Below are 12,281 nucleotides of genomic sequence, written 5' to 3'. Positions count from 1 at the left end.
TTCAACTAACTAATCACGTGTAATGGTAAAACTTAAAAAACAAAATTAAATTTAGGCCAGTGGATCAGAAAGAACACGTTGAGAAATACCTTGGAATCATGATCAACTAAGTCAGGGTTGAGGACCTTGAGGTTTTAAACTTTTAATACATTAAATTGAGCCAAGTAAACTCAACCCGGCCCAATCTGGACCGAGTTAGAATTAGCAGAATGCCTAGAAAGCAAGTTCTGAACGCCTGTAAATTTTTACCATCTTTCTCTTTGTTCGAAACGGAAAACTGAGGATTAATGTCTACCCACTTACCCAGTAATACACAACACAAAAAATAACAATCTGCCAGTAACCAACTAATCAACAGGTGAATAAATACATTATAGCCTATGATTACACATATGTATGGCCTGAGGCTATCTATTACTTGCGTACACATGTGCAACCACACAACTCATTACCTCAGCAGCTATATGACTACATTATGTCAGAAACATCCTCCTCCGTAATGTGCGATACAGAGACACCTTCTGTAGGATGCTTATGGCTTCTATATACCTCAATCACACTTTTTTAATAATCTGAACCACATCCTCGTCATCAAGCTCATGCTCCTAGTAAGAGTATCAAACAAAAAATCCATTAGTAAAGGAAAATCCATGCACATAATGCAAGGAATAAAAAACAAAGAAACCTGAAATGTAGAATGTAAAATTCTATCAAAGATTATAGATAACCGACCTTGCCCACTCTCTGTGGCTTGTGCTTCACGCTTGACCCCCAAACCAATGCGCTGACCATTTTGATCACCACAAGTTAGCAAAGGGTAATTAAAAAATGGCAAAAGCTAAAAAAATATACTAAATACGGAAATAGGAAGAAGATATCTTTCCGACCAGTGTCGTCAATCATGAATGCGCACGAGATCGGAACCCACATTTCATGAATGTGCATGGTTGCAGAGGCTTTTACTCAGGTAGGAGATACTGCAGTTTGGCGTCCAGTGTTCAGAAGGAATTTAACTGACTGGGAGGTTGAGCAGTGGATGGATGTGATGCTGCAGCTATCTGGTATAACTCCTGGCTCCACAGGCAGAGAGAGGAGAATTTGAAAGTGGGATAAAGAAGGATTTTTCACAGTGAGATCCTTCTATAACAAACTCACGGAGGTGGAGGTGGTGGATTTCCCAGAAGCTGTTGTATGGAAATCCGCAGCCCCTCCAAAAGCTGCTTTTTTATTATGGATGGCAGTAGCGGAGGTTTTGGCCAGAAGAGGGATGAGTGTGTTGCCTAGCAAATACGTTATGTGTGGGGAAGCATCTGAGGACTTGGAACATTTACTAATCCATTGCAGAGTTGCTCGCCTCCTCTGGACAAAGTATTTGGGGCTGCTGAAGCTCAGTTTTGTTTCCCAGAAAATGTGCTAAAAGTACTTCAGAGTTGGCATCTGAGGGGCTCTCAAAAGAAGGCAAGGTAATTTGGAGAGCAGGTCCAGCTTTAGTGATCTAGACAATATGGACAGAAAGAAACAAAAGAATGTTTGAAATGTGTATGTTTCAGAGGGTAATTTATGTAAAGGTTTTTGGGGTAGGATGTATTCATGGGTAGAGCCTCATAATCTGTTCAGGAATAGACCTTATAGCTCCTTTTGTAATGCTGGAGCTCTTTTTGTATCTATGCATACTAATTGAGTAATCTTTTAGTTGATGTACAGCTTTTGATTGGGCACTGCACAGCTCCTTGTTGTGCAGATTTGGTTCATGCTTTTGTCTAATATATTACTTTACCTTTTTCTCAAAAAAAGGGATTATTAACCACATTTCTAACCTCAGTTACCTGTATGTTTCAAGAATTTCTTTGATGGGACCTATCAAATTTTGATTTTCATCTGCATGAGCACCACTTGTGCAGAGCAATTTCAAAAACAGCTTGTTTTTCTTCATGGTTCTAATTCCACTTACAAAAAACATGAAACAATGGAAAGGCAAGAGAAGGAAATACTCACTACTTGAATTGTTTAAGCATGTCTTTGTGTATTCTGTTGCAGAAGTCCTCAACAGTCCTCCTCTTGGAGGACAGGATTACTGGGTCTTCATAGTCCGGATTCATACCCTTGGGCTTTGTGTATATGCGAGTTAAGTCTAGATACTCCCATATCTTCTCCAGAAGTCCATCAAGGTTCCATTCCAGGTGAGCACTGCAACAACATCAAAAAGATGCATCAAGTAGAAAGGTTCATCATGCAGAAGTTGGACACACTGAAAAACCATAGTCAGCTAATCCTGTTTGGTTGGATAGCAAATGAAAAAGAAAAGGTAATTCTCAACAACAGAAAGTCAAATGTCAGACAGTAAAAATTTGGCGTCAGAATCTTCACTTCTAGAATGGTGTTGCCTACAAGTTTTTTTAATGGTGTAGCTCATGATTTTCAGACACCAAGAATCCTACAACCTCACCCCTTTTAGGTCATGCCATGAGAACACAGATCAATCATGGTAAAGTGGAGACAATATGTTTGAACCCATCTTTTTTTGATAAATAAATTGTTTGATTTGATCAAGGAAAAATACAGATACAAGCATATGGAGAGGCATGAGCTGCATCCTCTCCCAACAAAACATAAGACAAAATCAAACTACGAATGTGCCCCAAACAACTGTTCCCTAATTAACCCTTGCTTGGCTAGACAATCAGCTTGGGCTCAGTTTGGAAGGAGTACAAATACAAATATGTGAGTGCAAAACCTTATATTTTGTATGTATTTGCATGGTACATGTTTGCATTTGTACTCTTTAAACTGACCCTTACTGGTCTCCCCACCCATTGCATTCTTACAAACAAACTCCTTGCCAGCCACTTGAATTTTTTAACTTCAATTTTAAAGCACCACACTATCAGACTCTAGGTTCTGTAGCCAACCCACTACCACCTTGGAGTCCCCTTCAATTAACAGCTGTTCCACACCTAGCTGAAACTGCAAACTGTATACCTTGAAGGGAAGCTAGTAATTCCGCTCTAGTAGAGCCCCCAACTCCTAGAGGACCCGAGTAAAAGAAAACCAATTTTCTGTCTCATTCCTAAGATGTTTGAACCCATCTTATGTGCCTTGTCATAAGAAAAATATTTGTTTCAAGCATCAAGGTACTCATATTAAGCATCCTGAATTTACAGTCTATACGTGGTTCATGGGGTAAATTTTCCAAATTTTCACTGGCAACAAGAATATAGTATTGCTGTTGTAACAGAACCAAAATTTTATTAAAAATGGGGAAAAAGAAAAGGCACTTCACATACATTTCTATTAACCAATATATATATATATATATATATATATTGATAATTTCTATTAACCAATATATTTGAACCAGTAATAATGCAGATTCTTAATTCTATGGAGTGTCAGCTGCTGATGGAGATGAAGGTTACACTTTTAGTGAACAAAGTTTATTAGGGCCTGAACTAGTTTCAATCTCGTCCCAGACTTAAAAGGGGAAAGCTCCCAAGGAGTGGTTATTAGGGGAGGAGGACGAGAGAGGGTGAAGGTTACACTTTTAGTAAACAAAGTTTATTAGGGCCTGAACTAGTTTCAATCTCGTCCCAGACTTAAAAGGGGAAAGCTCCCAAGGAGTGGTTATTAGGGGAGGAGGACGAGAGAGGGTGAAGGGGATGGCCTGGAACCAGTTCTCATCTTTTTAGTGCTGGATGATGCATGCAGGTGATTTATTTGAGCTTCAAGCAAAAACCAAAGAAGTAAACAGAAAAGAAACTCAAATTCATCCCTCTACCTGTGATCTAAAACTGAAATATATCAGAACTTGCCCATTCAGCTAGACTACGGAGCTATTAGAGAAAGCTTACTCGGTTCCCATCTGAAATGCCTGAGATGGCATGCTTTATACAAGAACTGAATAAATGAAAACCAATTTAACTAATGAATCTGTGATAGATCATAGGATTTCCTATTCTAGAGTTGAGTCCTGTTAAGGTGACGAAAAGGCATGGTACCTAACAAGCTGATAAGCAGTCAGTCAGTATTTTCTTTCAAATTCATATGAGATCTTGATTGATTAGTGTTTTATGCAGTGATTTAAAGGGCACACCTAGGTGCACGGGTGGCGCACATTAGGATATGCACCTCGCCTAGGTCCCAAGCGCCTGGTGTGCCTTGCACTTCAGAGTTCAGCTCAGGCACATGCCTTCTAAAAATTTGTGCATTTTTTCTGGTTTCTTTTCTTTTTTTTTTTTTTTTGCTTAGCAGATGGGTCGTGGAATTCACCCCCTGGACCCCCAACGAAGCCCCTCAAGGCAAATGACCCCATATTTGCTTGCTAATGTTGCTCATTCACTCATCCTAATAAAAGATATTTTTAAAAGTTATAAAATCTTTTTTTCATAGGGATTAAGAATTTAAGACCCTAATATGGACTTGTTTGGGCTTGCCTCGAGGGGCTTGGTACAAAGGCGGCTAGAAGAATCAGGAATGCATAATGTTTAACATCACATTATCTATTTGAACTAATGCAATTGGGAAAAAAATAAAGAGATTAAGAATTTACCTGCTTGAATATGTTTTATATGTTATGCTTGATTTCATTTTAAATATGTTTTACATGTTATGTTTATGTATTTTAATTTGAGATAACAAGTTTTTTAAAACATGTATTATAAAATTTAATTTTATATTTTTAATTAATAGTGCATTTAATATTGTGCATTTTTTTGAATATTTTTGCTTTTCTCATTTTCTGAATTTTTTAGCTTTTTTTTTTTTGCATTTTTGCACCTTGCTTCAAAAAGGCGCATGCCTTGCCTTGTGCCTTGCACCTCGGGCAAACTATGTTGCAACAGATACAGGAATAGTTAACTTTAAATGTTCAAAGTTAACCATTACTAAGCAAAAAAAAATCTCAAAAACTAACTACACCTTTTTGCATTGAACAACATTGTAAGATAGTTGACAAAGCTACAGATACAATTAGAGATTAAAATACCAAAGAGGTAATCAATTACATAATTACCTGATTGGACAGTAGTGAGGAAGTTTGTCCAGAATTTCCAGCTCTTCAAGTGTTATCTGGTCAATCTTGTTCACAACATAGATGCAGGGCATATATATTCTACTACCCTCGATAACATCTATGAGGTCATCAGCAGTTGCATCATACCTAAGAGTGATATCAGCATTGTGAATTCTGTATTCACCACATATTGCCTTCACCGTTTCAAGGTCTAAGTGTGTGTTTGCCACTGTTGATGTGAAATTAATCCCACCCTTATCTTTCTTCCTAAAGGTCAAATTAGGTGGCTCCTTATTTAACCTGTAAACAGGAAAATGAAAATGTTTGAAGAAGGGAAAACACAGAAATAATACTTAGCAATATACACAAATATCAGAGAAGTAGCACAACTGTAACCACACACAAGTCAGCAACTAAGAAAGTAAAGTTACAGGGTAGAACTGGTCTAACAAAAATATCACCCAAGTAATTTGATCAAGTAAAACCAATACTTAATCAAGGAATAATCACCTGACAATTGCTAAGGTTTAAGGAAAAGATTACATTTACCCTATATAGATATATAAAAGTCAATTTTAAATCAATAGAAACATATAGTAGAAGGAAGAGGATGGGTCATCTAATATCTGATCAAAATATCAAAAGCTTGGGAATATTTGAGGTATAATGGAGCACAGAGGATTTGCTCACATTAGAGACAGGAATCATTTCTTGATCAAGACTGAACAGGTGAATTCCATGTCACACTTTGACCATGCTACACCCTTGACATGCATGTGTAACATATTGAACAATTGACAACATTACACTTCAAGGGCCATGCTACACCCTTGACATATATGTGGGGGCCAACAGTGATATGATCAAATAATAAAAGTAAAAAAAGAAGAAGATTCATTGATCTATTTAAATAATTTTCCCCTTCAAGGGCATAGCCCATATCCATGTAAGATACCTCAATTTTTAGTATACATTCGATGTCACACTTTGGCCATGCTACACCCTTGACATGTATGTGTAACATATTGAACAATTAACAACATTACACTTCCCAAGACATGAAAACAAATGCCTACAATCAGGGAATGACAATGATGTTTTAGCCAATGGACAGTTGCCATGGACCACATCTTTCTGGATGCCCAAGAAATTATATTAATTTTTTTTTATGAGTAATAGTGTAATTTTATTAATTCAGTAACTGATTTAGAGTTGTGACTTTCATACAATATCCCACGGAGAGGCACGAGCTGCAGCCCCTCCTAGAAGCTTACAAGTAATCTAGGAATAAATTACAAAAATCACAGCTGATCCCAAAAATGTTCTTCCCTATTTACCCCTTCCTTGGCTAACACATCAGCCAAAGCATTTACTGATCTCCCCACCCACTGTATAGAAACCAACATGTTCCTTGTCAACCAATTAAATTTCTTCATTTCATTCTTGTAGCACCATATAGCATCCTCAGGGTTTTTCAACCAGCCCACCACCACCTTGGAGTCCCCTTCATTTATCAAATGCTCTACCCCCAACTAGTTTGCAAATTGCACCCCTTATACAGCAGCAGATAGCTCTGCCCTAATAGAGTCTCCAAATCCTAAAGGACCCGAGTAAAGCAAAACAATCTGCCCACTCTCAATCCTCAGAATACCCCCATTAAACAAATTGGCAACCTCCACTTGCATATTGTAGTTCCCAAATTGCAATTAAAGTGGGCAGGTGCCTCTTAGGTGATTTGGCCTGGCAAGGCAAGTCAACATCCAAGCAAATAATTAGGCCTCGTCTAGACAACAAAAATAATAAATAATAAATGTTTATATTCTACAATGTGTGCATACAATAATAAATTAGTATTTAACTACATGTTAGATGCAAAGAGGAATAAAAAGCCCTAATTAACACAAAACCACACTCATATAGACTGAAAGTGGGTAATACATACTTGTATCAACATATAAAACAGTGCATAATTACTTATTTGCTCCCCCTAAATTGTTTATATTGGTACCACCTGCCTAATTGATCATATAGGTGATACATAAGCCTCCCAATGCCTAGTCAGTTGCCTAGCCAAAAACCAGGCAACAATTCAACTACACTGTTTTTCACTTTTTTTTTATCAATAACACCAGCTTCATTAAATTAAGAGAAAAGAGGGAGTATGTATACAAGAGGGAGATATTAGCTCCCCAAATACAGAATACAAAGAGAATACAGAGAGAGAAAATTTAAAAACTAGCCCAAAATACAGACTCCCTATTCACCCCTTGCTTGGCCAACCCATCCGCAAATGAGTCAGCACTCCTTTTCACCCAGTTGTATTGGATCTCAATGTCCCTACACATCCATAAGAACTGTTTCTTTTCATTGTTAAAGTTCCACAAACCACTGCCGTCTTTCTTCAACCAGTTAACCACCACCTTTGAATCACCTTCCAGGATCAATCAGCTGACATTTAATTCCTTTGCTCTTCGAATTCCTTCAAGCGCTGCAAGGATCTCAGCCCTAAGAGAGCCACCTTCTCCAATAGGGCCAGAAAATAGAGCACTAACAACCCCTTTCTCATTCCTGAAAACTCCTCCAATCCCAAAGGGTCCTGGATTCCTTACACTGCTGCCATCAAAGTTCAACTTAATGAAACCCGAGGGGGATGGGACCAAGAGGGACAAAGAGTCCTCTTGCATCTAGCAGTGGAAACAATCTCTTTCTAGTTTCTTAGGAAGTCATCCACAGGAAAGTCTGAAAACAACTCCAAAGATTTCAGCCAGTGGGCAGCCCTTAAAAGGATTAGGTCTAACAGTTCTTCCAGGGTTCTTTCCTTGTCTAAAAAAATACGTGAATTTCTTTCTTCCCACAATGACCAGCACACTGCTGCCCTAACACTCCTCCACATAGTCTTCCCTCGCTTCTTAGGCCATCTGAAAAAAGGAGAGAACAACCTTTGGACACTCTCCGGAGGAAACTAAGAACATCCAAAGCGGGAGCAAACCCACTCCCAAACAGTTTTAGCAACCTTACAAGAGACCATGAGGTGGTAGTCAGATTCCCCATCAGCTTTACAAAGAGTATATCTATTAGGAAGTAGACAATAGTTGGGTCTTAATTCTTTCCAAGAAATTTTCCCAACAAAAAAAGCCAACCTAAGGAGGAATAGGCCTGCTCCAAATTTCTTTAGCCGGAAAGGACAACCCAACGGGGACAGGAGGCTGAGTTAAGGTTTCAAAAAACGAGGCACAAGAAAAAGTACAAGAGCTAGGAGTCCAAAATCTGGTGTCTTCCTTAACAGGATTTAGGAAACATTCTCAAGGGAGGCAGGCAAAGATACCAAGCTATCCAAGTCCATATCCCTAACTGCCCTACACAGGCCTAGGTTCCACCCAAAGCCAAAAGTGGAGTCTGAAGGAACCAAGAAAGAAGAGATAGGTTCGTTTTTCAAATCCGATAGAGCATACAAGGAAGGAAATTGGTCCTTCAGAGGAAAATCCCCAACCCAAAGTTGTTCCCAGAATTTTATTCAGTTACCAAAGTTTAGACCATACCTTATCCAAGGGGAGAAGACAGGAAGCAGATTGTGAATGGATTTCCAAGGAGAAGCAGTTGTAGGCCTTGCCATGATTCCAAGATCCCAACCATTGTCTTCCATCCCATGTGTTAGAATGTTAGAGTGATGTTCGGCTGATAAGAGTTCTTATTAGCCCATACTTATGTTTAACTTATCTTGTAACTGGGTCTGTATTAATGGGCCTAATCCTGTTTAATGATTTAAGTCATTTGAGTGTCCCATCACTAATCAGGGGCATCCCATTAATTTCTTGTACTTTGTACTACATTCATATATAAGTAATAGCATGGTCGACTGACTAGTACAGTTCGACATTCACTGCATTTCAGAGTTTCTCCTCTCCTTTGCTACTTCGAGTACAGCTCCTAAGATTACATGGTATCAGAGCAAGTTCGAACCTAGGGTTTCATCGGATGCACTCTCTTCTCTAGCTGTCTTTTCATCTTCTCTCTTCCTTTTCTAGGTTGCTACAGTAAAGACCTAGGGGTGTAAGAGAGTAAAGCAAGTTCGAACCTAGGGTTTCTCTTGGTTGTAGGACTCAAGGGAAGTAAGACCCAGAAGTAGATGTCCTACTAGATTGTTTCCAGTGTAGTAGCTATTTGGCTACTAAGAGAGGTCTGTATAGGACAGACCTAGTTGAGGACTGATTTCAGCAGTCCTAGCACTAGCCGAAAGGGGGGGAGCTTCCTCCACAGTTGCAGCTTCGGTGCTCCAGCAAGACTTGCGCAGAACAGTGGTAAAGACTTAGCCTCTTCTACAGTTGCAACTTCGGTGCTCCAGCAAGACTCTTACAAAATAGTGGTAAATAGCCCTATTTTTAGGTCGGTTACCAGCCCTAGTTTAGCCCTGCACAGCACAGTGGTAAAGACTTGCACTGCACAGTTGCAGCCTCGAACTTTTACTTGCTATTGTACCCGAACTGGTTCAGTCCAAGTGAAGTTTATCTAGTGTGCTACCAGCACTGTGAACACTTCTACCAGCACTGTGACCACTTCGGCCAGCCCTAAACAGAACCACCTACAACATTGTGAACAACTCTAGGACTGATCAGGATGTCTTCACTATCCGGTGAAGTTTCCTCTAGAGATAACAGACCTGTCACTAGGTCCTCATACCTGGAAAACCCTAATCTGCACAGTTTACAGATTACAAGTGTGCTGCTGGATGAGTATAACTTCAGAGAGTGGTCCGTCTCAGCAAGGTTGTTCATTACCTCTCGTGAACTCACAAGCTATTTGGATGGAGACAAGCCTAATCTGCACAGTTTCTATGACAAAGTGTCGATCAATTTCAATATGTTTTGTCCTGTCATGCTTCAGGTATAGCCTCTGCCTACCTGGAAAACCCTAATCTGCACAGTTTCTATGACAAAGTGTCGATCAATTTCAATATGTTTTGTCCTGTCATGCTTCAGGTATAGCCTCTGCATTTAGTGCAACTTCCACCTCTCTTGCCAAATCAGGTACAACCTTTGCATTTAGTGCAACTAGTTTCATTAATTCTACCTCTTGGGTGATTGATTCCGGAGCCACCGACCATATGACACATATGTCCTCCTTATTCTCTTCGCATCATTTGTTGTCTGGCCAGGATAAGATGAGAGTAGCTGATGGGTCTCTCTCTACCATCTCTGGAAATGGGGTGGTTGACCTAAGCAAGGATCTCTCTCTTAAATTAGTCCTACACGTTCCTAGTCTTACCTCATTTGTTGTTTGTTTCAAAGCTTACAAAAAATTTGAACTGCAGTATAACTTTTTTTCCTTCTCATTGTGTCTTCCAAGACAGATTGACAAGGAGAACAATTGGGAGTGGTCATAAGTATGGGAGCCTCTACTATTTTGATGCAGATATCAACTCAGCCCTACAAGTTTCTGCTACTACTAGTCCGGAAAGTGTAGAGTCAATAGCTAGGCTGCACCTGTGGCATGCTAGGCTAGGTTATTTGTATTTTTCTTCTTTGGCAATGTTGTTTCCCAAATTATGTAAGGGCATTCCAAGTCAGAGTTTAATTTGTGAGGTGTGTCAAATGTCAAAACAATGTAGATCAATGTATCCAATTTCTAGTAATGAAATTCAAGCCCCTTTTGATTTGGTTCATTCTGATGTTTGGGGTCCACCCATTGTTTCCATTGATGGCTTCCGTTACTTTATCAGTTTTATTGACCATTATTGTCGGTGCACTTGGATTTATCTGTAAAAAGGACGTGATGAAGTTCCATGGATAACTATGATGTTTTGCAAGATGGTTGAAACACAATTTGATAAGAATATTAAGCAATTTCGTTCAGAAAATGCAGCTGAATACTTTGAAAGATCCCTGAACTCATTCATGGAAGATGCAGGCATGTTACACCAATCATCGTGTGCTTATACCCCTCAGCAAAATGGGGTTGTTGAGCGCAAGAACAGGCACCTATTGGAGACAGCTCGAGCTCTACTTTCCAACATAATGTGCCCAAGCAATATTGGTCTCAAGTTGTTCTCACTGCATCATACCTGATAAATCGGATGCCATCTAAGGTACTGGGTATGAAGACTCCTTTCTCTGTTTTGTGTCCCACTCCTCTTCCAGAATTTCCTCTTTCCCCACGGGTTTTTGGTTGTATATGCTTCATACATGTGAAGGATCCAAAGAAAACCAAACTGGATCCCAAGGCTACAAAGGGAATTTTTTGGGGGTACTCTCCTACGCAAAAGGAGTATAAGTGTTATGATCCTATCTCCAAGAAAAAATGTCACCAGAGATAGTCTTTTTTGAGTCTCAACCCTATTTCTAGTCTTCTTAGAATCCTCTTCAAGGGGAGACTAGTGGGTTAGAAGAGGATTCTCATTCTCCCTTCTTTTGTGTTCCCCTTTCATCACCTTCCACTACTCCTAGCTGTAACATTCTGGTTCAACCTTCTGAGACTCCCATTGTGCCAATTACTTCTCCAGATTCAGCTTATGCTTCTGAAGGTTCTAGTAGGCAAGAGAAAGAGATACTTACATACAGTAGAAGGAAGAAGGGCCCTCAACCTCATGATTGCAACCAACTGAACTCAGATCAATCTGTCTCTGCAATCCAAGGTAATTCTGACTCACTCAATTCAGATTTGGATCTTCCTATTGCTCTCCGTAAGCCTGTTCGTTCTTATACCACTCGGCATCCCATAGCTGATTATGTTTCTTATTCACACTTATCCCCTGCCTATCATTCCTTTGTGTCTACTCTTTCCTCTGTATGTGTCCCTTCCAGGTACTCAGAGGCGGCATCTGATCCAAGGTGGAAAGAAGCCATGAATGAAGAGATGAAAACCCTAATGAAAGCAAGAACGTGGGAATTGGTAGACCTACCAGAGGGAAAAGGCATTGTTGGGTGCAAGTGGGTATTCACAGTAAAGCACAGGGAAGATGGGTCAATTGAGAGGTACAAGGCTAGACTTGTGGTAAAGGGATTTACACAAAACGAAGGAATTGACTACAAGGAAACCTTTGCCCCAGTAGCAAAGCTCAACACAATCAGGGTTCTACTATCACTAGCAGCAAAATTCTCTTGGGAACTCCATCAACTGGATGTGAAGAATGCCTTCCTAAATGGTGATCTCCATGAAGAGGTATTCATGGAACCCCTACCTGGATATGATGTTCGAAAGAAGGTGTGTAAACTAAGGAAAGCATTATATGGTTTGAAGTAGTCTTCCCGGGCATGGTTTGAGAGACTTTGTATGGCCA

The 12,281-nt window shown here is 39.7% G+C and overlaps 1 protein-coding gene across 1 annotated transcript in view; it reads right to left on the bottom strand.

Moving 5' to 3' along the window:
- Nucleotides 1-228: 228 nt before the first annotated feature.
- Nucleotides 229-12,281, bottom strand: part of LOC148876918 (GTP-binding protein-like protein) — a 31,837-nt gene continuing 19,784 nt past the window's right edge. The window contains exons 7-10 of the mRNA XM_088978423.1: nucleotides 5,009-5,308; nucleotides 1,996-2,187; nucleotides 733-784; nucleotides 229-605 (exon numbers count right to left, since the gene is read on the bottom strand). Of these exons, the coding sequence (XP_088834549.1) occupies nucleotides 555-605; nucleotides 733-784; nucleotides 1,996-2,187; nucleotides 5,009-5,308 (595 nt within the window). The 3' untranslated portion in view covers nucleotides 229-554. The remainder of the gene's footprint in view (nucleotides 606-732; nucleotides 785-1,995; nucleotides 2,188-5,008; nucleotides 5,309-12,281) is intronic.

Source organism: Nelumbo lutea, chromosome 1, assembly GCF_056320005.1.
Source record: "Nelumbo lutea isolate HS-2025 chromosome 1, American lotus-T2T, whole genome shotgun sequence".
Taxonomy (NCBI): domain Eukaryota; kingdom Viridiplantae; phylum Streptophyta; class Magnoliopsida; order Proteales; family Nelumbonaceae; genus Nelumbo; species Nelumbo lutea.
Note: the sequence above shows the minus strand (reverse complement) of the source record. Positions and strands in the feature narration are given on the sequence as shown.